The sequence below is a fragment of the Malaclemys terrapin genome, chromosome 5 (assembly GCF_027887155.1).
Source record: "Malaclemys terrapin pileata isolate rMalTer1 chromosome 5, rMalTer1.hap1, whole genome shotgun sequence".
Taxonomy (NCBI): Eukaryota; Metazoa; Chordata; order Testudines; family Emydidae; genus Malaclemys; species Malaclemys terrapin.
The window spans coordinates 108,863,864-108,885,881 of NC_071509.1; the positions used below are offsets into that span (position 1 = coordinate 108,863,864).

At 47.9% G+C, this 22,018-nt stretch overlaps 1 protein-coding gene and 1 long non-coding RNA gene across 8 annotated transcripts in view; one reads left to right on the forward strand and one right to left on the reverse strand.

Moving 5' to 3' along the window:
* Positions 1-22,018, forward strand: part of C5H4orf17 (chromosome 5 C4orf17 homolog) — a 62,042-nt gene that overhangs the window by 35,364 nt on the left and 4,660 nt on the right. For all 7 annotated transcript variants that reach the window (XM_054030847.1, XM_054030849.1, XM_054030844.1 and 4 more), the window contains 4 exons: positions 11,220-11,432; positions 11,540-11,607; positions 12,740-12,907; positions 20,351-20,432. In XM_054030847.1, the coding sequence (XP_053886822.1) occupies positions 11,220-11,432; positions 11,540-11,607; positions 12,740-12,907; positions 20,351-20,432 (531 nt within the window). The remainder of the gene's footprint in view (positions 1-11,219; positions 11,433-11,539; positions 11,608-12,739; positions 12,908-20,350; positions 20,433-22,018) is intronic.
* Positions 6,703-9,827, reverse strand: LOC128838563 (uncharacterized). Its single transcript, XR_008445201.1, has 3 exons — positions 9,621-9,827; positions 8,245-8,273; positions 6,703-7,138 (listed from the first exon to the last, which is right to left on the reverse strand). It is a non-coding gene; the product is annotated as an uncharacterized LOC128838563 (long non-coding RNA).

Consider the following 22,018-nt stretch of genomic DNA (forward strand, 5'->3'; position numbering starts at 1 on the left):
GCTAGTAATTTAACAAGTCTTTATTAGATACATAGTTAATATATACACAGAGCATCTTAGCTCAGGTCAGCCTAATGTCTAACCTAAAACCCACAGCCTCCTCCCACACCTGTCAGCTCTCACACCTTGGAAATTCTAGTCACTCTCTTAAAACCACAGTAACACCAATCTCACTTCTTGTAATGATTTTTTTTAGCACAAATGTATTTGCATATTTTATATATATAACAGAATTTTCTAAATAGCTTTCTATAAATCTTTGAAAAGGTCTCCTTTGGCTTTATCGCAGTCAATGATAGGAGATCATATTGTAATGGGTATAAACGTTATCAGTGTAAGAAAGAGACTGTTAGACGAGCCAGATCTAAATCTGGAAAAAGCAGTGAGAATTTGCCAGACCACCTCCTCCAGCTGTCAGCTCCCACACCCTGAAGATTCTATTCATTCCCTTAAAGCCACAGTAACACCACAACATCTATACTGCTATTTTGAGCCCCATAGCGCAAGCCCTGAGAGCCCATCAGTTTTTTGGGTTTTTTTGCGCAGCATAGACATACCCTCACTGTGCAGTGAAGACCTACTCTGACTTTGAACATTCGATGCTACAGCTCCATTCAGAGAACAAAAATTAAAAGGCATCTCCTGTAAATAGACCCGCATATACAGACTAAGGGCCAATTTCTGCTCTCAGTTATACATGTGTAAATCTGGAGTTAATTCCATTGTGTTCGGTACAAGGCAAATTTACAACATTGAAATTGACAGCAGAGTTTGGACCAATTTCTCCTTCCTATTCTGTTTTTCTATTCTCTCTGAAGAAGAAAACATTACAAACTACTTCATTTTTTAAAAACCAGTTACCAAGCACAATTCAAATATAAATGAGCAGGCAACAATAAATGACAGCTGCGAGCATCCACTAGCAATAGTCTGGATGTAACATGATTACCGTGGAACAAGGTGAGACGTAGGCTCTGAGAAATCACACTTAGGCTATGTCTACACTACAGCGGTAAGTTGACCTAAACTACGCAACTCCAGCTACGTGAATAACGTGGCTGGAGTCAACATGGCTTAGGTCGACTTACTGCAGGGTCCACTATGCAGGGTCGACGGGAGGCACTTTCCCGTTGACTTACCTTACTGTTCTCGTGCAGGGTGGAGTACTGGGGTCGACTGGGGAGTGATCTGCAGTCGATTTGGTGGACCCGCTAAATCAACCCCGGATTGTCGATCCGTAGGATAGTGTATACATAGCCTTAGGAAGCCCATCTTCTCCCACCTTGTATTTGGCACAGCCCTGCACAGCATATTGAGAAAAAAATCCCCTTATACAACTACCAACATGTCATAGCTACCTGCCATCACTTAAATAACTCTCACCCTTCCCCAATAGCAGCCATACGTTTCAATACAGTTTGTAATGCCAGCTCAATGGTCTAGAGATAGTGTGCTACACACTGCCACATGAGCCCTGGGTGTGATTATCATTCCTACTCCTTTCTTTCCTGAATCAGCAGATACAAGGAGGGAAGCCCCCAAAGGCCCTGAGAAAGGAAGGGCTCCATGTCACTTAGCAAATTGACAAAATGGACCTGTGCTGCAAAACTTGGGTCCAGATACAAAACTTCCTTAAAGTTCAGGGGCAGCTGTTTCTGGGGGTTTTGTTTACAGTCCTTACCATTTGCTGGGCTCTGGAGGGAGTCCCCCTCCACCAGAAATATAGTGGTGGTCATGATGCAGGGTCCTGGGAAAGGTTGACTGTGACTGATGGAGCTATCTGGATATTCAGTTTAGAATTCAGTATCAAACTTCCCACCTGTCTGTAATTTCTGTATAAATACACTGTGTTGGTGGTATTGGGGCGGGAAATGGTCACACATGGCCAGGTGCTTTTTGCCAAAGATATATCGTGAGTAAGGGGAACAAAAAACAGTCTCTAATTGGTTATTAGAGAAACATTAAGATTAGTGGATGTAGGACTGGAGGGAGTAATTATGGAGCACTTGGCTTATGTACCTTTTGCAGTGAGGAATGAAGGGTAAAGCAGCTCCAAACTGGTTTTGAAAGATACAAGCAATAGTGTTACCTATTATGTATCTGGAATGGAGGCTTTTGACAGAATAAAAGATTGCCTTTGGCCTGGTCTACACTACGAAGTTAGGTTGACATAAGTCACCTTGTGTTGACCTATTTGTGCATGCGTCTGTCCAGCAGTCCTGGGAGTGGCTCAAGAGCATGAGTATCAAGCACAGGGCAGACTGTTAGGGAACAGGGCACAAACCCCAAATTGGTTGTGAGTTCCTTACTCAGATTTCACCAACCAATTACCCAGTGTGAACTCCTCAGGCACTATAACAGCCTTAACATGGAGTCACAGACAGTCCCCAGGGGTATTCCAATCTATTTTGACACCCTGGTGAGCGTGCTTTGGTGAAAGTTCACAGCAATATTTAGGTTACTCCCAGGTAATAGAAGCTACTATAATAGGCAAGCACTATATGTTCTTTAGTGCTAACACAGGCCCAGCACTGGGGATCTTTTGCTTATGCTTCATCATTCTTGTTCCTCAGGGTCCAAGCAGCATGAAAGATACAGTTTCTCCTTGTTAGCACCTTTTATTCCTTTCCCCCTTCTGCTTCAAGTTGCAAGTTCAGCAGTTGGGAGGAATTCAGTTGCATATTTCCTCTTCATGGGAGGTTTCAGGAAGAGAAGCAATCAACAAAGTCTTTGGTCCTCTAATGTTCCGATGTGGTTTGTCCGGTGTTGATGGGCCTTCTTTCATTAGGCAGGAGATAACTTCTTCTGTGTCAAACTAGTATTTCACACTTTATAAATCACCAGTCAGGAGAGAAGCTTTACCGATACAGAGCAAACACAAACTTTACCTTATAACATGGGATACAGACAGTGACGAGCTGCCAGAATGTTAATAACTGGTTCCCTACCGGGTCTTCGGCAGCGGGTCCCTCACTCACTCCGGGTTTTTGGCAGCGGGTCCTTCAGTGCCACCGAAGACCCGGAGCGAGTGAACGACATGCTGCTGAAGTGCCGCCGCCAACCCGGTAGGGAACCAGTTATTAAGCGCTGCCCAGTGAGTACAAGCCCGAGACCCCCAACCCTAACCGCCCCTCAGGGCCCCACCCCCTACCCAACTCACCCCGCTCCCTGTCCCGACTGCCCCGACCATATCCACCACCATCCCGACAGACCCCGGAACTCCCATGCCTACCCAACCCCCCCCCGAACCTCCGCCCCCGCCAACCGCTCCCTGCCCCTTATCCAACCCCTCTTCCCAGCCCTCTTACCATGCTGCTCAGGGCAGCGTGTATGGATGCCGCGCGGCCTGCTGGAGCTCGCAGCCCTACCTCCTTACCATGCCGTTCAAAGCGGCAGGAGCTGCAGAGCTGCCCAGGAGCGGTCCAAAGCGCTGGTGCTGGGTTCTGTGAGGGGGGGGGAAGGCGGAGGAGAGGCCGGGGGAGCCTCCCCAGCCGGGAGCTCAGGCGGGCCGGACAGGACAGTCCCGTAGGCTGGATGTGGCCCGTGGGCTGGATGTGGCCCGCAGGCCTGAGTTTGCCCACCCCTTTAACAACGGGTTCTAAACTGGCTTCTAAATTTAACAACAGGTTCGCGCGAACCGGCTCCAGCTCACCACTGGATACGGATATTATAAGTGATATTAGTGCATGCAGCAACTTATAAGCATTCCATAAAGTCCAACACAAGATATTTTATAACTTCAAAACCTATTTTAACAATACTACCACACAGGTGAGCCAAATTGGCTTCAGCAATGTATTTGTCAGTGTTCAGTTGAGGCCTAGGGGCCTTAGCATGGGCTGGTCTGCCATCATCAGTGTCCCCACACAAAATTTGTCTATGGCTGACCTAAGCGCACCATTACGGTAACAAATTAAAACCACCTCCCCAAACGGCATGGAACCATGGTCAATGCACTGAGGTTAACACAGTGCAAAGGTAGACCTGTGTCTACCTTAAAAGTCCTCCAACAGCTGTCTAACAATGCCCCATTCCCTGTGACAGTGACCGCTCTGGTCACAATTATAAACTCCACTGCCCAGGCGACATGAAACCCAGCAACCACAACCCCCTTTTTAGCCCCACCATGTATTTTTGAAATATCTTTACCTACCTTGGTGAGCACAACTAGCAGCTCTCCCTGGTGTGCAGCTGCCCAATGACTATGCTGGCTGCAGGCACTAGACACGCTCCTACCTGGATTAGACAGGAGATATTGGATCTCCTGGGCCTGTGGGGAGAAGAGGCTGTGCAAGCACAGCTATGAACCAGCCATAGACACATGGACATGTATGAAAAAATTGCACTGGGGATTCAGAGAAAGGGGTGTGACAGGGATAAGTAGTAGTGCAAAGCCAAGGACCTGTGGCAGGCATACCACAATGCCAGGGAGGGCAACAATTGATTTGGTGCTGAGCCGCAGACCTGCCACTTTTATGAGCAGCATGCCATACTTAGCGGAGACCCCACCTGCATCCTGCAGACCACTCTGGATACCTCTCAGGAGCTTGAGACAGACACACCTGCCATGAACGGGAAGGAAGAGGGAGATGCGGTGGGAGGTTCCAGCCATGACCTATTTGAGATGCCACCACAATCTAGTCAATCCCACCAGCTAAGTACAGATGAGCCCGCTGAAGGGGAAGTGACCTCGGGTAAGCATCTGCATGGTTTTTTCCTTTTAACGTTTAAATTTAAAGATGGCGCTCAGCCCATCCCCAAGCGCTCAAGACACAGATATCAACTTTTCATAGATCCATAATTATTACAGGGCACTCTCACATTAGTCACAACAGCATTCTTAAAATTCACACCAGGAGGAGGATTTTCCCCCCATATATGATGCACACATACTGCAAATTGTATTTTAAATATATTCTGAGGTTTGTTTTAAATCAGTATTTCTGAGTCTATTTGTGGTGCCTGCCACTGTTCCTTTGCTTTTGCGCAGCACTGCTGCTGATCCCTGTCATACTCCTTTCCCCTGTGCAATTTTTTCATAGACGTCCCTGTTATTGAAAAGTGCAATGGTGTTGCCAGCAGCACAGGCATCCAGTTTCTAGAAAATGAAACCTGTCCTGTTCTTCTCTTGTGCATAGTCAGCACCTAAAGGATTGGGGCGAATTAATAGTGCATGCTCCAATTCCTCCTGCAATTCACTGTGATCGCTTCAGTAAGTTTGAGTTTAGTACAGCAACAGCCATTCTGTTCTCACTCAGGGGCAATGATAGGGTTAACCAGGAACCATCCAGTCTTCAGAAAGCGAAGTATGTATTCAGAAGAAAAGGATGACACAGAAAACATACTATAAAACAATAAACCGCTTACATGCCCACTACCAAGTAACACCTATCAACCACACAGAACCCTGGTAGGTTTCCAAATCCTTTAAACCCTTTGGCCATGTTTGTCCTTCTAGGTCACAGTGTCCTATTAGTTCTTGCATCAAGTGAGAGTGAAACCTCCTTTATATCAGGCTGGTCATTTTATACAGTTCTCAGTTCTTTGTTTGGTAGGCCTCTTAAACCTGGTCAAATCAGTAGATGCAATTCCCCTCAGGGTGTGTTACTTCTCCAGACATGTTTATCTGTCTAGAGATTTGCAATAAATTAACCTCAGTGATTTTAATTCCTGATAGTTCATTCATGCTAGATGATTTCCCCACAGTCATTTGTCTAGTTTTGTCTTTGCTTGTCTGGTTTCAAGAAAAAAAACCAACAAAACAATCCATTCACACTTGGGAGGTAACCATACAAAGGCGGAAGTGGGGGGAAGGGAAACAGTCACACATTTTTCATAAGAAAATAAATCAGAAGTTCCCAGTTCTCCACAAAATAAATCCATTGTTTTTGCTGTAACCTTGATAAAAAGTGTGCTTACTTTTTTAATTTATTTTTTACTATGAAAAAATATTTTTCATCCTTTGATTATTAAAAACCTAGCTGAAGGGACTTGCGCCTACATTTACCTGACAGTCACCTTCTGTCAGGGAACAAACATGGAAAATTTCAGACCAAAAGACACATTTTGGAATGCTGTAAGTTTAACACATGGAGTTATAATGGAACTGCTCTGAAGCCCTACATTTATAAGGCTCCGATCCTGCAAATAATTACAGACTTATTCAACTTTAATCACACGCATAGTCCCAGTGAAGTCAACTTTGCAGCATGTGTTTAAAAGATTGGGGGATCAGCTTCATTAGGGACACACAGGAGGATGACAATAAGACTAGGGTGGTCTTGATCTCCCCGTTACCTTATGCAGCGGTGAACCCACATTCCCAGTCCCAAATTTCCCCCAAACTGTCTGACCTGAGGGGTCCAGCCTTCTTTTGAAACACTCAGAGAAATAATAAGGTTTGTTTACTCCTTTAAAGAGACAAAAGCATATTGCAGCTTATTGGGGGGGAGGAATAGCTCAGTGGTTTGAGCATTGGCCTGCTAAACCGAGGGTTGAGAGTTTAATTCTTGAGGGGGCCATTTAGGGATCTGGGGCAAAAATCTGTCTGGGGATTGGTCCTGCTTTGAGCCCGGGGTTGGACTAGATTACCTCCAACCCTGATATTCTATGATTAATTTTACTGGGATAAATACACACTCAAACACAGCACTGAGTTGGTTTATTGGAAAGATAAAACACATTTATTAACAAAAGGGCACAGGGTTAAGTGATACCAAGTAGAAGGAATGAAGTTAGAAAGGGTTACAAAGAAAAGTAAAAATACACATTCTAATGGCTGAGACCTAACTTAATAAGCTACAATCTTTGTTCAAGGTCCTTACCACTCTTCCATTCCCGGAGACACCCCATGGTTGAAGGACTATCTTTCTCAGCTTGCAAAAGCTCTGGCTCCTTGTGTCTGTCCAGTAATAGATGCCAAGATGACTTCTCTTTCCATATATCTTCCCAAACTTACTGTTTTGTTCCAAGGCTCAGGATGACCTCATGCTGTTCTTCTCTTCCTGTGGACTTCCCATCACTCTGCTGAGTTGTATAAAATGAGGCTTCCCCTGTTATTGATCACACCTTGCTTAACTTCATTGGAGACGGGTAGATAGGATTTCTCCCAGACAGGAAGGAAGGCAGCTGTTTCTCCCTGTGTTTGGTCACAGACATTAAAACATGAGATCACTGAGTATCCATATTTCCTCATATAGTGTTAATATATACATTTCAGAATATTAATCACCAGTATGTCATTAGCTTTCATCAGAGGTCTTACCTGATACACTTCTATAATACAATCGGTTAATTCAATTACTTATTAGAGGTTCAGACCCAGACTTTATTGCCAAGAGAAAATTTCTCTCTCTTGCTGGGGAGTAAATGCCATGATGTCTTCTCTCTCACTGGATAGCTTTGTTTACCTTATATATGTAGATGGACTGTCATTGTCTCTGCCTGATGCCCAGGCTGGACAGACAAATACACATTCCTTTGTCTAGGCCAGACTGGACTTACGGATGGCTTGCCAAACACATTTTAAGAACATAATTCTAGCACATATTCATAACTCTTTGTACACACCCTGTGCAGACATCTTGCAAGAATATTAATGATCAGTGAGTTATTAGTTTTCCATTGGTATCTGACATGCTACCTTTTAGATACAGATAATAACAGTGTGCTAAGTGTAGTGAGTATGTCAGGCCTGAGAAGAGCTGCTAACACAGAGTAGTAAACCACAAATGGGTCTCTATGTCACACCCACCAACTGCATTTTGTCCTCTTTTGCAACACATCCAGGGTCCAAATTCATGGGGCGGGGGGAGGTCCAAAATGATAGGCCAGTGTCGTCCTCCTCCTTCATGGCCACTTCTTCCTCCTACCTGTGCTGAGGGGGCACTGACCCCTGCATAGCTGCGCCCTCTGCCCTAGCACCACAACCCCCGTCCAGTACAGAGTGGAGGGAGGTCCTGCACTCACCTCACAGCGGGGCCCCTCTCCTGCAGGGCCAGGCCCAGCTCTCCCCAGGACAGAAGGCAAGGCTGAAGGGTAACTGGGATGTGCTCACTCTCCAATCATCCCCACCTCCCGGGCCCTCCCCTTCAAACTGGTCCTATCTAGAACCCAGTGAGACACACCAGTGTAGGCCCATTACTAGATGAAGATAGTAAAATTGTTGCTAATTATGCAGAAAAAGTGGAAGTATTCAATAAACATTTCTGTTGTTTTTGGAAAGAAGCAGGATGATGTACTCACATGATGCTGATGAGGAAGTGCTTTCCAGTCTAATAGCAAATGAAAAGGATGTTAGACAACAGCTACTAAGGATAAACATTTTAAAATCAGAAGGGCTGAATAACTTGGCCAAAAACATCCCAGTTGGCTGAGGAGATAACTGGTCCACTGATGTTAATTTTTAATAAATATTGGAATACTGGGGAAATTCCAGAAGACTGGAAGAGTACTAACGCTGTGCCAATATTCAAAAAGTGCAAATGGGATGGCCCAAGTAACTATAGGATGGTTAACCTGACATCAATCCTGGGCATAATAATAGAACCATGATATGGGAGTCAACCGATAAAGAATATAATTAATGCAAACCAACATGGTTTTATGGCAAATAGGCCTGGTCAAGCAAACCTTATTTCATTTGATGAGGTTACAAGTTTGGTTGATAATGGTAATTGCATAGATGTAAGATACATTGACTTTAATCAGAACATTCTGATTAAAAAATTAGCACTATACAATATCAATAAAGCACATGTTAAATTGATTAAGGTCTGGCTAACCAACAGATCTCAAAAAGTAGTTGTCAATAGGGAATCATAATTGAATGCAGGTGTTTCTAGCAGGGTTCTGTACTAGGACTGATACTACTCATCATTTTCATCAACGATCTGAAAGTAAATATAAAATCACTCCTGATAATATTTGTGGATGACACAAAGATTGGGGGAACAGTCAACAACAATGAGGATAGAGCAGCCATACAGTGATTTAGGTTGGTTGGGAAGCTGAGACCATTCAAACAAAATGTGTTTTAATACAGCCAGATGCAAAGTTATACACCTAAGAACAAGGAATGCAGACCAGCCCTTCGGAATGGGGGCCTGTATCCTGGAAAACAGTGACTCTGAAAAGGATTTAGTGGTCACAGTGAACATGTAACTCACAATGAGCTCCCAGGGCAATGCTGTGCAAGAAAGGCTAATGCAGTCCTGGGTTGTATAAACAGGGTAGTGGGGAGGTTATTATGGCATTGGCGAGACTGATATGAAATAATGCATACAGTTATGGTAACCACCTTTTAAAAAGGATGTTGAAAAATTGGAGCGAGTGAAGAAAAGAGCCACAAAAATGATTTGAAGACCAGAGAAAATGCTTAAAGGGGAAAGACTTAAAGAGCTCCTCTGTTTAGTTCATCAAAAAACAGACTGCAAGGTGATTAGATTACAGTGTATAAGTACCTTCACAGGGAGAAAATACCAGGCACTGAAGAGCTTTTTAATGTAGCTGAGAAAGACATACCAAGAACCAATGACTGGAAGTTGATGCCAGACAAATTCAAACAACAAATTAGGCACAATTTTTTTTAAGAGTGACAGTGATTAACCATTGGAACACACCTCCAAGGAAAGTGGCACTGTCTCCATCTCTTGTTATCTTCAGATCAAGACTGGATACCTTTCTAGAAGATATGATTTAGCCAAACACAAGTTACTGAGTTCAATGCAGGGATAACCGGGTGAAATGTAATGGCCTGTGATATACAGGAGGCCAGACTAGATGATCTAATGGCCCTTCTGGCCCTGAACTCTCTGAATCTGCACAGAGATAAGCAGGACACACAAGTTATTAAAATAAGTTTATAAAAGCAAAACACATGTGCCCGATGGCATCTGAAAGACAAAAATTAGAAAGCCTTACGCTGTAACTGTTGCATCCCTTATCCAAGAAGAGGAGGCCTGCAGGCAGGCCCATGGTTAATACTTAGCTGTCTATTAACATTTTCTATCTATTAACCCCTGTTAAGTAAATTTGAATTGCTCTATCGGAGGGGGGGGGGGGGAAGGAAAGCAGTTAGGACATTGTCATCACTTGATTACCAGGTGACTTACCATTTGCTGTAATAAACAGGCCAGCATCTATGTTCCTCTGCCCTCTACTGGAACAAATCATATCTATTATTCAAATGTTTAATAGTTAGTTCCCTCTGCCAGCTGTGCTAGCAGTGGCTCCTTTAGCTACATAAGCAGAGACTTGGTATTTGTACGGTCACAAGCAGAATGGTGGAAAACCTGTTGATTTAATTATGTCTGTTTTGGGGGAAGCTATAACAGGTGGTTTCTGTTTGCCCAGGCATGGCCTCGAACGGCTACACTTGGGGTTTTGGTTTCATACCAACTTAAAAACGTAAGGGAAACTAGAGCAAATCTCAGTGGGTTGTAAGGCCTTGTCTACATGAAGGAAAAAGTCTGCAGTAGCTCGTGTGGAATACCCAGTGCACACTAGCTCCCTGCACCAGCTCACAGTGTGGACACACATTTCTCACCTTCATGCACAGTAGCGTAACGCTTTAGGAGTACATTAAGCTAAGCCACCCAAGAGTACTCTTTTAGTGTGCTTTAAATTCACACCCTAGCTTACTGTGCACTAACTTTCCCATGCAGACAAGCCCCAAGAGTGGCCTGCTAAGAGAAGCCCAGAGCAACACACAGAACTATTTGAGATGCAGAGGAAACTTGCACAGAACCTGCCAATCCTGCCAGCATTATCAAGCAATATAAATAAAAAAACCTCCTTTCTCCACCTAGAAAGAGCTGGATGCAGAACTTGTCAAAGCATCTCTCTTCAAGCCTTAGCTAAAAGGGTCATTTCTCAAAGGACATGAGGTGTCCACTCCCTACAAGGGCTGTGCACATACCTTCTTGGTCTTGGCCAGAGCAGGTTGCGAGGGGCCAAGCAGAGGACCCAGAGTCATGATTAAGGCCTACTGGATTAGCATAAGAGTCACGGAGACGCTGGCATTCTCCTTTCTGTGCAGCACGTATTCTGGTACTGTATACATTCTCCTTTTCACAGGCACTAAATTCACTCCACACAAAAATCAATGAGCTTTGATAGCTGCAGCCTCCACCCATCCAACAGAGGCCCTATCCCTGAGATGATCTGCAGAGGATTGTTTATGGTGATAAAGTTTGCATCTGTGTTCTCCTCTCCTCCAGGGTTAAATAATGCACCTGTCTGTGTTGTGAGAGATGCAGGGAGTTTTTCAAGACCATACCAGGCTGCCAGCAAAATCCTAATCCCACAGCGAGAATACGATCAGCAACATGGGCTAACTGGGCAAGGCATGGGCACGCCATCTCCTAGCAGCACTACACTAAGCCTCCAGGCTTATCCACACGTTGGGAAAGGTCCATCGCGACCAAGTTCACGTGAGTAGCCGCGATTTTGCATAACCCCACAGACTGTTAAAATTAAATTTTTTTGACTTGATTTCAACATAAACTAACTGAAAACACATTTCTGTATTAATTTCCAGAGCCTGGAAGAGGAGAAATGGCTGAGTTCTCTAAAAGGTCAAGAGACTCCCTTGCTTTTCCGAGAAAGGTAAAGAGAGATTTGCAGTTATTCATAGCAGCCCTATGCCTCAGCACCTTGGTACTGTACATCCACTCATAGCTCTCATACTGCCAGGGAGAGCAACTGTGCAACACAGACTGCGGCCTTTAAAATATTACAAGGACCTAAAATGAGTGATCATAAACATCAAGCAAGTAGAGGAGGGAGCTTTGAAATGATGTGGTTTCATTTCTAATATATAAACATTGTCTAACTTTTCATTCTTCAGCATTTTATGTCAATAATTTAAACTAATTAAGAGTCTGAGCATGTGCTGCATTATATACAAGAGGTCAGTTTTTCTTTTATAGCCATGCTCAGTAATCTGCTATAGTTAACAATTCAATTAGTTATACTTTGCACTTAGAGCACCTTTCTTCTAACATCCTCAAAGCATTTTACAAACACAGCATCCTGTTAAGTGCAATATTATACCCATTTTTTTCACTGATTGGTAAACTGAGGTACAGAGAAATTAAGTGACTCACCCAACACTATATAGTGTCAGAGCTGGGAACAGAACCCAGGAGCCCTGATCCCCTGTCACCAGTTTGCATAAAGTGTTTTTCCAACTCCCTGCTTTTCCTGGAGTTTATAACTCCCATAACGGGTTTGAAGGCAAACCTTTGCCTACAATGACTCACATCCGCAGAGATTTTTTTTTTAAATATGAAAAATCCAGATTTAAGGATTATGACCCAGATCCACAAAGCTCTTTAGGTGTCTAAACCTCAGTTTTAGGCACCGAAGTCCCAATTTTATGTACCTTTGTGATCCACAAAATCCTTGCTTGGCTGCCTCCTAACCCTGTAGGTGCCTAAACTAACTCAACAAAGTTCCTCTGTGGATCTGGGTCTATGGCACCAACATCTGGGCATATTGGGGCACTGCACCTATTGTGACCAGTGATTGGAAACTAAATTATTAAGTGTATTTCTCCTTTTTTGGGCCCTGTTGCATGGAATCTCTAACAGTTTTAGTGATGGTTTCTACTCCCATTGAAGCCAATGGTAAAATAATCATTGGCTTCTAGGGACGCAAGATTGGGTACATCTTCATTTAGCCTTTAATTGTGTAACTGGTATCTGCTGAATCCTTTCATACCTTACTTTCTACTTAGGAAGATCCTTTGAAAAAACAACCAGCTCGTCCTCTGACTGCAGTTGGCCATGAGATCCATCCTTCTTCTCTTACCCGTCCCTCTTCTCCAGCCCGTTTTATGCATTACAAGCCAGAAGTCAGAGAGAATATAAACTATGTTCCAAACTATCTGGATCAGGAAATAAAAGTAAGTGGTAACCTTTTGTATTAGGTTTCCATTTCCCAGAAGGGGGAGCATGGAGGTTTCAATTCTTGCAGCCTGTATCTAGCTGACCTGTTAATTTGTATTCAGAAGTTATTTTGGGAGTTCCTAGGGAGCTGCCCCTGCCAAACTGGAAGCCTCATACGGTATTCCTATTGGAAATGTTAGAAATGGACGGAGCAGAGTAGTAGTTACCTGAGCTGCAATCAGTGCTCTCTGCAATGCCGTGTACATGGCATACTCCCCAAAGCTCCAGGTCCCCTGCAGTGCTGCATACATGGTACTCCCCTCATTGCACGGTATGAATGGCTGTTGTCTAGGGTGAAACAAAACTGATTTTTTTTTAAAGGCAATTTCATTCTGGGCAGTTTGTACAACTGTAAAATTTTGCACACAATTTCACAAAATTGGGGCTGAACTGAAACAGGAAAAATTGTAACAGTTTAGTGCTATAAAGTAGGGCTGTCAACTACTTGCAGTTAACACTTAACACACAATTAACTAGATTAAAAATAATTGTGATTAAGCACAGCGTTAATCACACTTTTAAACAACAGAATACCAATTTAAATGTATTATAAATATTTTTGGATGCTTTTCTACATTTTCTAATATATTGATTTCAATTACAACACAGAATACAAAGCGTACAGCGCTCACTTTATATTATTTTGATTATAAATATTTGCACTGTAAAAAAAGAAAAAATAGTATTTTTCAGTTCACCTCATACAAGTAGTGTAGTGCCATCGCTTTATTGTGAAAGTGCACCTTACAAACATAGAAAAGACGGTTACTCACCGTTGTAACTGTTGTTCTTCGAGATGTGTTGCTCATATCCATTCCATTAGGTGTGCGCGCGCCGCGTGCACGATCGTCGGAGAATTTTCTACCCTAGCAACACCGGCGGGTCGGCTGTGGAGCCCCCTAGAGTGGCGCCTTCATGGCGCTGAATATATACCCCAGCCGACCCGGCGCCCCCTCAGTTCCTTCTTGCCGGCTACTCCGACAGTGGGGGAGGGGGGCGGGTTTGGAAAGGATATGAGCAACACATCTCGAAGAACAACAGTTACAACGGTGAGTAACCGTCTTTTCTTCTTCGAGTGCTTGCTCATATCCATTCCATTAGGTGACTCCCAAGCCCAACTTAGGTGGTGGGGTCGGAGTGAGACATTGCTGTGTGCAAAACCGCTGATCCGAATGCAGCATCGTCCCTGGACTGCTGCACTAGTGCATAGTGAGCTGTAAATGTGTGGACTGATGACCAAACCGCAGCTCTACAAATGTCCTGGATCGGAACTTGCGCCAGGAAAGCCGTCGAGGAAGCTTGGGCCCTCGTGGAGTGAGCGGTGAGGTGCGGTGCTGAGACACCTGCCAGGTCATAGCAAGTCCGGATGCAAGATGTAATCCAGGAGGATAGGCGTTGTGAGGAGACCGGTGAGCCTTTCATTCGGTCGGCCACTGCAACGAAGAGTTGCGTCGTCTTTCTAAAGTGCCTTGTGCGGTCAATATAGAAAGCCAGGGCCCTGCGTACGTCCAGGGAATGCAAACGTTGATCCTGGCGAGTGGCATGTGGTTTAGGATGAAAGACCGGGAGAAATATATCCTGGTTGATATGAAATGGAGAAACCACCTTAGGGAGAAAGGCAGGATGTGGACGAAGCTGCACTTTATCCTTATGGAAAACTGTGTAAGGGGGCTCGGATGTAAGCGCCCTGAGTTCAGAAACGCGCCTTGCTGAGGTGATGGCTACGAGGAAGGCTGTCTTCCAGGATAGGTACAAAAGTGAACAGGTGGCCAGTGGCTCGAATGGAGGACCTGTGAGCTTGGAGAGAACCAGGTTGAGGTCCCACGTCGGAACGGGCTGACGTTGTTGTGGGTACATCCGGTCTAAGCCCTTGAGGAATCTAACGACCATCGGGTTAGAGAATACCGAGGACGCGAGTTCTCCTGGGTGAAAGGCTGATATAGCGGCCAGGTGGACTCTAATTGAAGATATCGCCAACCTTGCTGTTTTAGGGAGAGGAGATATTCCAATATGAGAGGAATAGGTGCCTGTAACGGGGACGTGGCTCGTTGTTCGCACCAACAGGAGAACCGCTTCCACTTGGCCAAGTACGTGGCTCGTGTTGAGGGCTTCCTACTGCTCAACAGAATCTGTTGGACCGAGAGTGAGCATTGTTGCTCTGCCTGGGTGAACCATGGAGCAGCCATGCCGTGAGGTGAAGAGATTGCAGGTCGGGGTGACGCAGCCGGCCGTGGTCCTGAGAGATGAGATCCGGACACAACGGAAGCGGGATCGGTGTCTGAACCGAGAGCTCCAACAGTGTGGTGTACCAATGTTGTCTCGGCCACGCTGGAGCGACCAGAATTACCTGTGCCTGGTCTCTGCGCAATTTGAGCAGTACCTTGTGGACCAGAGGAAACGGAGGGAAGGCATAAAACAGGTGGTCTTTCCAGGGAAGGAGAAATGCATCCGAGAGGGAGCCCGGAGCTCGACCTTGCAGGGAGCAGAACACGTGGCACTTCCTGTTGTCTCGAGATGCAAACAGGTCTATCTGGGGAAACCCCCACTTCTGGAAAACGGAATGTATGATGTCCGGACGGATAGACCACTCGTGCGTCTGAAAGGACCTGCTGAGTCGGTCCGCTAAAGTGTTCTGGACTCCAGGGAGGAACGATGCCGTGAGATGGATTGAGTGGGCGATGCAGAAGTCCCACAGGCGAATGGCCTCTTGGCATAGAATTGACGAACGTGCTCCTCCTTGCTTGTTGATGTAAAACATGGCCGTGGTGTTGTCGATGAGAACTAACACACAGCGGCCACGTAGGAGATTGAGAAATGCCTGGCACGCCAGGCGCACCGCCATCAGTTCCCGAACATTGATGTGCAGGGCTAGCTGGGATGCAGTCCACAGGCCCTGGGTATGGTGTTCGCTGAGATGGGCGCCCCAACCCAGAGATGAAGCGTCTGTAACCAGGTGCAGAGAGGGTTGTGGGGCGTGAAATGGCATCCCCTCGCAAACCACATTGTGATCTAGCCACCAGGTGAGGGAGGTCAGGACCGAGTTCGGGACCGTGACCACCATGTTCAGGCTGTCCCGATGTGGGCGGTATATCGATGACACCCAGGTCTGGAGTGGGCGAAGCCGAAGTCTGGCATGCCTGGTTACGTACGTGCAGGAAGCCATGTGACCCAGCAGGGTGAGGCACGACCTCACCGTGGTAGTTGGGAAGGCCCTGAGCCCTTGAATGAGGCTTGTGATGGTACAAAAGCGGTTGTCTGGCAGGATGGCTTGTGCACGTCTGGAGTCTAGGACTGCGCCGATGAATTCTATTCTCTGGGTAGGTTTGTCCTTGTTGAGTAGGATGCCCAACTCGTTGAATGTGTGCACTATTATGTGGACGTGAGCTCGAACTTGCTCTTTGGTGCGACCGCGTACCAGCCAGTCGTCTAGGTACGGGAACACCTGTATCCCTTGCCGACGAAGGTACGCTGCCACGACAGCCATACATTTCGTGAACACTCTTGGGGCCGAGGATAGGCCGAAGGGAAGGACTGCAAATTGATAGTGCACTTTGCTTACCACGAATCGCAGGAAGCGTCTGTGAGGCGGGTAAATTGCGATATGAAAGTATGCGCCTTTCATGTCGAGGGCGGCGAACCAGTCTCCAGGATCGAGGGAAGGGATAATGGCCCCCAAAGAGACCATGCGGAACTTCAACTTTACTATGAATTTGTTGAGTCCGCGCAAGTCCAAGATGGGTCGCAGACCTCCTTTGGACTTGGGGATCAGGAAGTAACGGGAATAAAATCCCCTGCCCCTTAACTCTACTGGAACCTCCTCTATGGCCCCCATAGCAAGGAGCGTGGAAACCTCCTGTATAAGAAGTTGCTCGTGAGAAGGGTCCCTGAAGAGGGACGGGGAAGGGGGGCGGGAGGGGGGGATTGAAGAAAACTGGATAGCGTATCCCCTCTCCACCGTGCGAAGGACCCAACGGTCCGAAGTTATAAGGGACCAAACACGGTGGAAGTGGGAGAGGCGATCCCGAAAGGAGGGGGCTGGATCCTGGTGGATGACTGGGGCGCCGTCCTCGACCGCACCTTCAAAAGTTCTGCCTGGGGCCTGCGGGTGGCCTTGGTGGCCCTTGGTTCTGACCAGGTTGAGGGCCGGTCCACCTTCTTCTACCACCCTCGCCCCCGCCTCCGGGTAGAGTCCTGTCTCTGACGAGGTGGGGGGGGGGGGGTAGAAGCGCTGAGGCCTAAATGGCCTGCACTGAGGACCCGCAACATGCATCCCCAGGGAGCGCATGATTGTCCTGGAGTCCTTGAGGCTCTACAGGCGAGAGTCCGTCTTCTCTGAGAACAACCCCTGTCCTTCAAAGGGCAAATCCTGCAGGGTTTGTTGTAACTCAGGGGGCAAACCCGAAACTTGGAGCCAGGAGGTCCTTCACATAGCGATACCTGAAGCCAAGGTTCTCGCAGCCGAGTCTGCTATGTCCAAGGAGGCCTGTAAGGAGGTCCGAGCCACCTTCTTACTCTCCTCTACCAAGGCCTCAAACTCCTCCCTGGACTCTTGGGGAACCAATTCCTTGAACTTCCCCATAGAGTTCCAGGAATTAAAGTTGTAGCGGCTCAGGAGCGCCTGCTGGTTAGCCGCTCTAAGTTGCAGCCCTCCGGCTGAATAAACTTTACGGCCAAACAAATCGAGGCACTTAGCCTCCTTCGATTTGGGCGCTGCGGCCTGTTGACTGTGGCGCTCCCTTGCATTCACTGATGACACCACCAGTGAACACGGCTGGGGATGGGTATACAAGTACTCGTAGTCTTTGGAGGGGACAAAGTACTTTCTTTCCACCCCTCTCGCTGTGGGTGGGATGGAGGCAGGAGTTTGCCATATCGTAGTGGCATTAGCCTGGATCGTGCGGATCAGGGGTAACGCCACTCTTGATGGGGCATCCGCCGCGAGGATATTTACAATGGGGTCCTGCACCTCCACTATCTCCTCCGCCTGTAGGTCCATATTACGGGCCACCCTACGTAAGAGGTCCTGATGAGCCCGAAGATCTATTGGGGGTGGACCTGTGCACGACGTGCCCGCCACTGCCTCATCTGGAGAGGAAGAGGAAGATGCCTCCGGTGGTAAGGGATCCAAGGGAGGGTCCTGGTCTCCCTGCTCCTGGGCCGGAGTATCACCTGCCCTTGGGTCCAGGACGTCAGGTGGTGCGGACACTGAAGCCTCCATGCCCCCTGGCGGAGGGCGAGAGATGGTGGACTCTGGGGCCCTTCTATTGGAGTGACCCGAGTGAGAGACTGAAGTTATTGGAGCCCCTTGCGCCTGATGGTACGCCCACGGGGTCCAGAACGACCAGTGAGATGGGCCATGAGCAGAGTCCGCTGCTACCTCCTGCCAATGGCCTATGTCTTGCTGCTCGGCTTGCCCCTGAGGGGGGTATGCCGATCTCGATATGTCCTCAGAGGAGCGAGACACTGATCTCGATGGCCATGGCGGTGCCGAGTGCGCCGAGACGAATCCCGTGGGATACGGTGCCGCACGGTGCCGGTCTGGAGATGTTCTATCTCTACGCGGTGCCGGCGATCGGTGCCGAGATTGCGATCGGTGCCGATGACCTCGCCGGTGCCGGGAGTCGGATCTGGACCTGGACGATGACCTGGAGTAGGCCCGGTGCCGGGAGCGGCCTCTCGACGTCGAGCGTCGATCGTATCGGTGCCGAGAACTACGTCTCGATGTCGATCGGTGCCGACGATCATAGCGGTGCCGAGACGTAGAGCGGTGCCGCGATGATGATCTTGGCCGCGAGTACGACCGGTGCCGAGGTGATATCCCGCGCCGGGACTGCGAGCGGCGTGGGGACCTGCTTCGGGACCTGGACCGGTGCCGTGGTTCCAGCCCTTGCGATGGAGGGCGCATCAAGGCAGGTTTCCCCCTAGATTGGACCGGACGAGTCAACGGTGCCGACGGTGCCGGTGCCGGCTCCGTGAGAGCGATCAAGTCTCTCGCCGTCGCGAAGGTCTCTGGGGTCGACGGGAGGCACTGTATCACCGCCGGTCGCGGTGGTGACCCTGTCTGCACCGGACTCAACGGCCTCGGAGCCGGAGTCGACGGTGCTGGAGGCACCTGTTTTTGGTGCTCCAGAGGTGGACGCAGCTCCACCCCTGGCACTGGGGGAGCCGGCGTCTTCAGCACGGAGGTCCCCGTCTTATGGGATTTTTTATGTCCCGGGGATAATGAACGGCGCCGAGGCACTTGCTGTGAGTGCGGTGCCGACGAGGTCCGGTGCCGTGGAGGCTTGTCCGACGCCACTCGCGTGGTCGGAATGGTCGGTGCCGCCGGGGCACTGCGCACCGAGGTGCTAGGTGCCGGGGCCTGACGCGCTGATGGAGTGTCCGGGCTAAGTGCCGCCTCCATAAGGAGTTGCCGGAGCCGAAAGTCCCGCTCCTTCTTGGTCCTCGGTCTGAAGGCCTTACAGATCTTGCACTTATCTGTTTGATGGGACTCTCCCAGGCACTTCAGACACGAGTCGTGCGGGTCACTCGTTGGCATAGGCTTAGCGCAGGAGGCGCACTGTTTGAAGCCGGGAGCCTTGGGCATGAGCCCGGCCACGCGGCCGGGGGAAAAAGGGGGAGACAACCCCCTTAATCTCCTTTAACTATATAACAAGTATTAAAGTGAATAACCAACTATTTAACTATAAACAACTAGAACTATAACTATAACTGTGAATAACTGAATAAGCTAGGGAGAGTGGAGAACAGCTACGCCGCGCTCCACAGTTCCAACGACCGTCAGGGGCGGTAAGAAGGAACTGAGGGGGCGCCGGGTCGGCTGGGGTATATATTCAGCGCCATGAAGGCGCCACTCTAGGGGGCTCCACAGCCGACCCGCCGGTGTTGCTAGGGTAGAAAATTCTCCGACGATCGTGCACGCGGCGCGCGCACACCTAATGGAATGGATATGAGCAAGCACTCGAAGAAGAATTATTTTTTTTTAAACATAACTGCATTCAAAAACAAAACAATGTAAAACTTTAGAGCCTAGAATTCAAAGCACGAAGGGGCATACAAATGTTTAGCATATCAGGCACGTAAATACCTTGCAATGTTGGTTACAACAGTGCCATATGAACGCCTGTTCTCACTTTCAGGTGATACTATAAAGAAAGAATGGGTGGTATCTCCCGTACATGTAAATTTGTTTGTCTTAGCAATTTGCTGAAAAAAGTAGGACTGAGTGGACTTGTAAATTGGTATTCTTATTAACAACAGTGTGATTAAAACTGCAATTAATGTAGACTTTTTTAAATCTCCCAATTATTTTTTTTTAAATCATTTGACTGCCCTACTGTAAATCTATCTGGCATATTTGCATCCCCTTTTAAGTCATTAGTGTATTGCCCTTCTTCCAGGTCTTGGAAAAACTCCGTGACATTCTACAGACAGACTCCCTTGCAGAGATCCAAGAGTGGCTGTCAAGGGCAAGTATAAGAGGTAAAATGTGCATGTTTGTTAAAATAATAGTAGACCTGTCACAGTTACCTATCTAGCTGCACTACTGTCCTTTCTCACAGTCTCACCAAATGCAACCCCACAGGTGTCAGGTCTTTACAGCTTGTGGATGGAACTCCACAATCCACACACTCTCAGACCAGGACTTGGGTTACAGCTCCCTGGTTTCTAACTGTGACTAATTCAGCAAGTCCAACTGGGGTTACACTCTGCAAGGATTTCTCTTTGGGAGCATAAAACAGCACACATTTGCAATGAGACAGACACAGCTTCTTCAAAACAGAGCATCATTTCTTTTGCCTAAAAGGTACACAGTGCTTAGAGAAACAGATTTAAAATAACAAAGACCTACATCCATTTTCCCTTCCTTAAGCTTAGCCACTCTATCCATAGTGGAGGTGTGTCTGGCTTACTTCCCATCTCTTTCATGGGAGAAACACCCGAACCTGCTTGCGGCCTTCTCCCTCTGGCTCTGAGTGTGTCCTCCCAGCTTTTCCACTGATATATCCCAGCCAGCTTCCATCAGCTCACCTCCCCAAAAAAACTTTTCTGCCAGGGGAACTTTTTTAAACAGTGAGGGTCTTTTGATCTGAGGCTTAGCCTTGGGAAGAGTAAAACATCCTAGCTTGAATTGAGCCAGCCAGGCAAATTCTCCACCAACCGGTAGTCCAGTCATTGTTATTTTCACGCCCTTGAAGCTGGGTATGTGAGAGACTGTCTTATTTGTGTCATTGTTTCACTTCTCCTGTTCAGTTCTGCAACAACCCCTTTACAGCCTCATTTGATTTAGCTCTATGCATTCAGTAAGCAATACAAAATTGAACAGGGAAACTGAGTCATGCATACACATTTCCCCAGTTAATCACAAGGTCATTTTCTGCATTCCCTTACACTCATGTAATACCTTTGGAGTGCCCACTGAATTGAATTCGTGAGACTGCAAAGATGAAAATGAGGGCAGAATCTGGTCAAGTATAATTGGACTAGGGGTAGTAGTTTTGATTACTAGGTTATTGTGATCCTTGTCGGCTGGCCCACCGAGCCGCTAGGGGGCGGTGGGGAGCTACGGCGTCATTGGCCGGCCTGGGTCACGCGTCTGGTGCTGGGGAATTAGCGGCGGGGAGAGTGCCAGCCAGAGTCGGTAGCGCGCCCCTCAGGCAGGGAAGCCCCGGCAAAAGGCTGTGGCGCGCCTCTCAGGCAGGGGGGGCGCTGGCAAAAGGCTGTAGCGCCCCTCAGGCGGGGGGGGGGTGGGTGTGCCGCCGGCAAAAGGCTGTAGCGCCCCTCTGGCGGGGGGGACGGGGACGTGCCGCCGGCAAAAGGCTGTAGCACCCCTCAGGCGGGGGGTGGGGCGGCGCTGGCAAAAGGCTGTAGCGCTATCTGGGTTTTGGTCCCGAGGCACGTCAGCCAGGTAGTCAGCTGCTGGCAGCTCCAGCTCTCCCTCTGGTTCAGGCTCCTCCAGTTCCTCGGCATACTTGGCTGCTGGCAGTCCTGGTAGCCCCAGTCCTTCCTGCAGGTCACGTTTCCCCTGGTCCTGGGCCTCCCCTGGCGTGGCACCAGGGTTGGAAGGG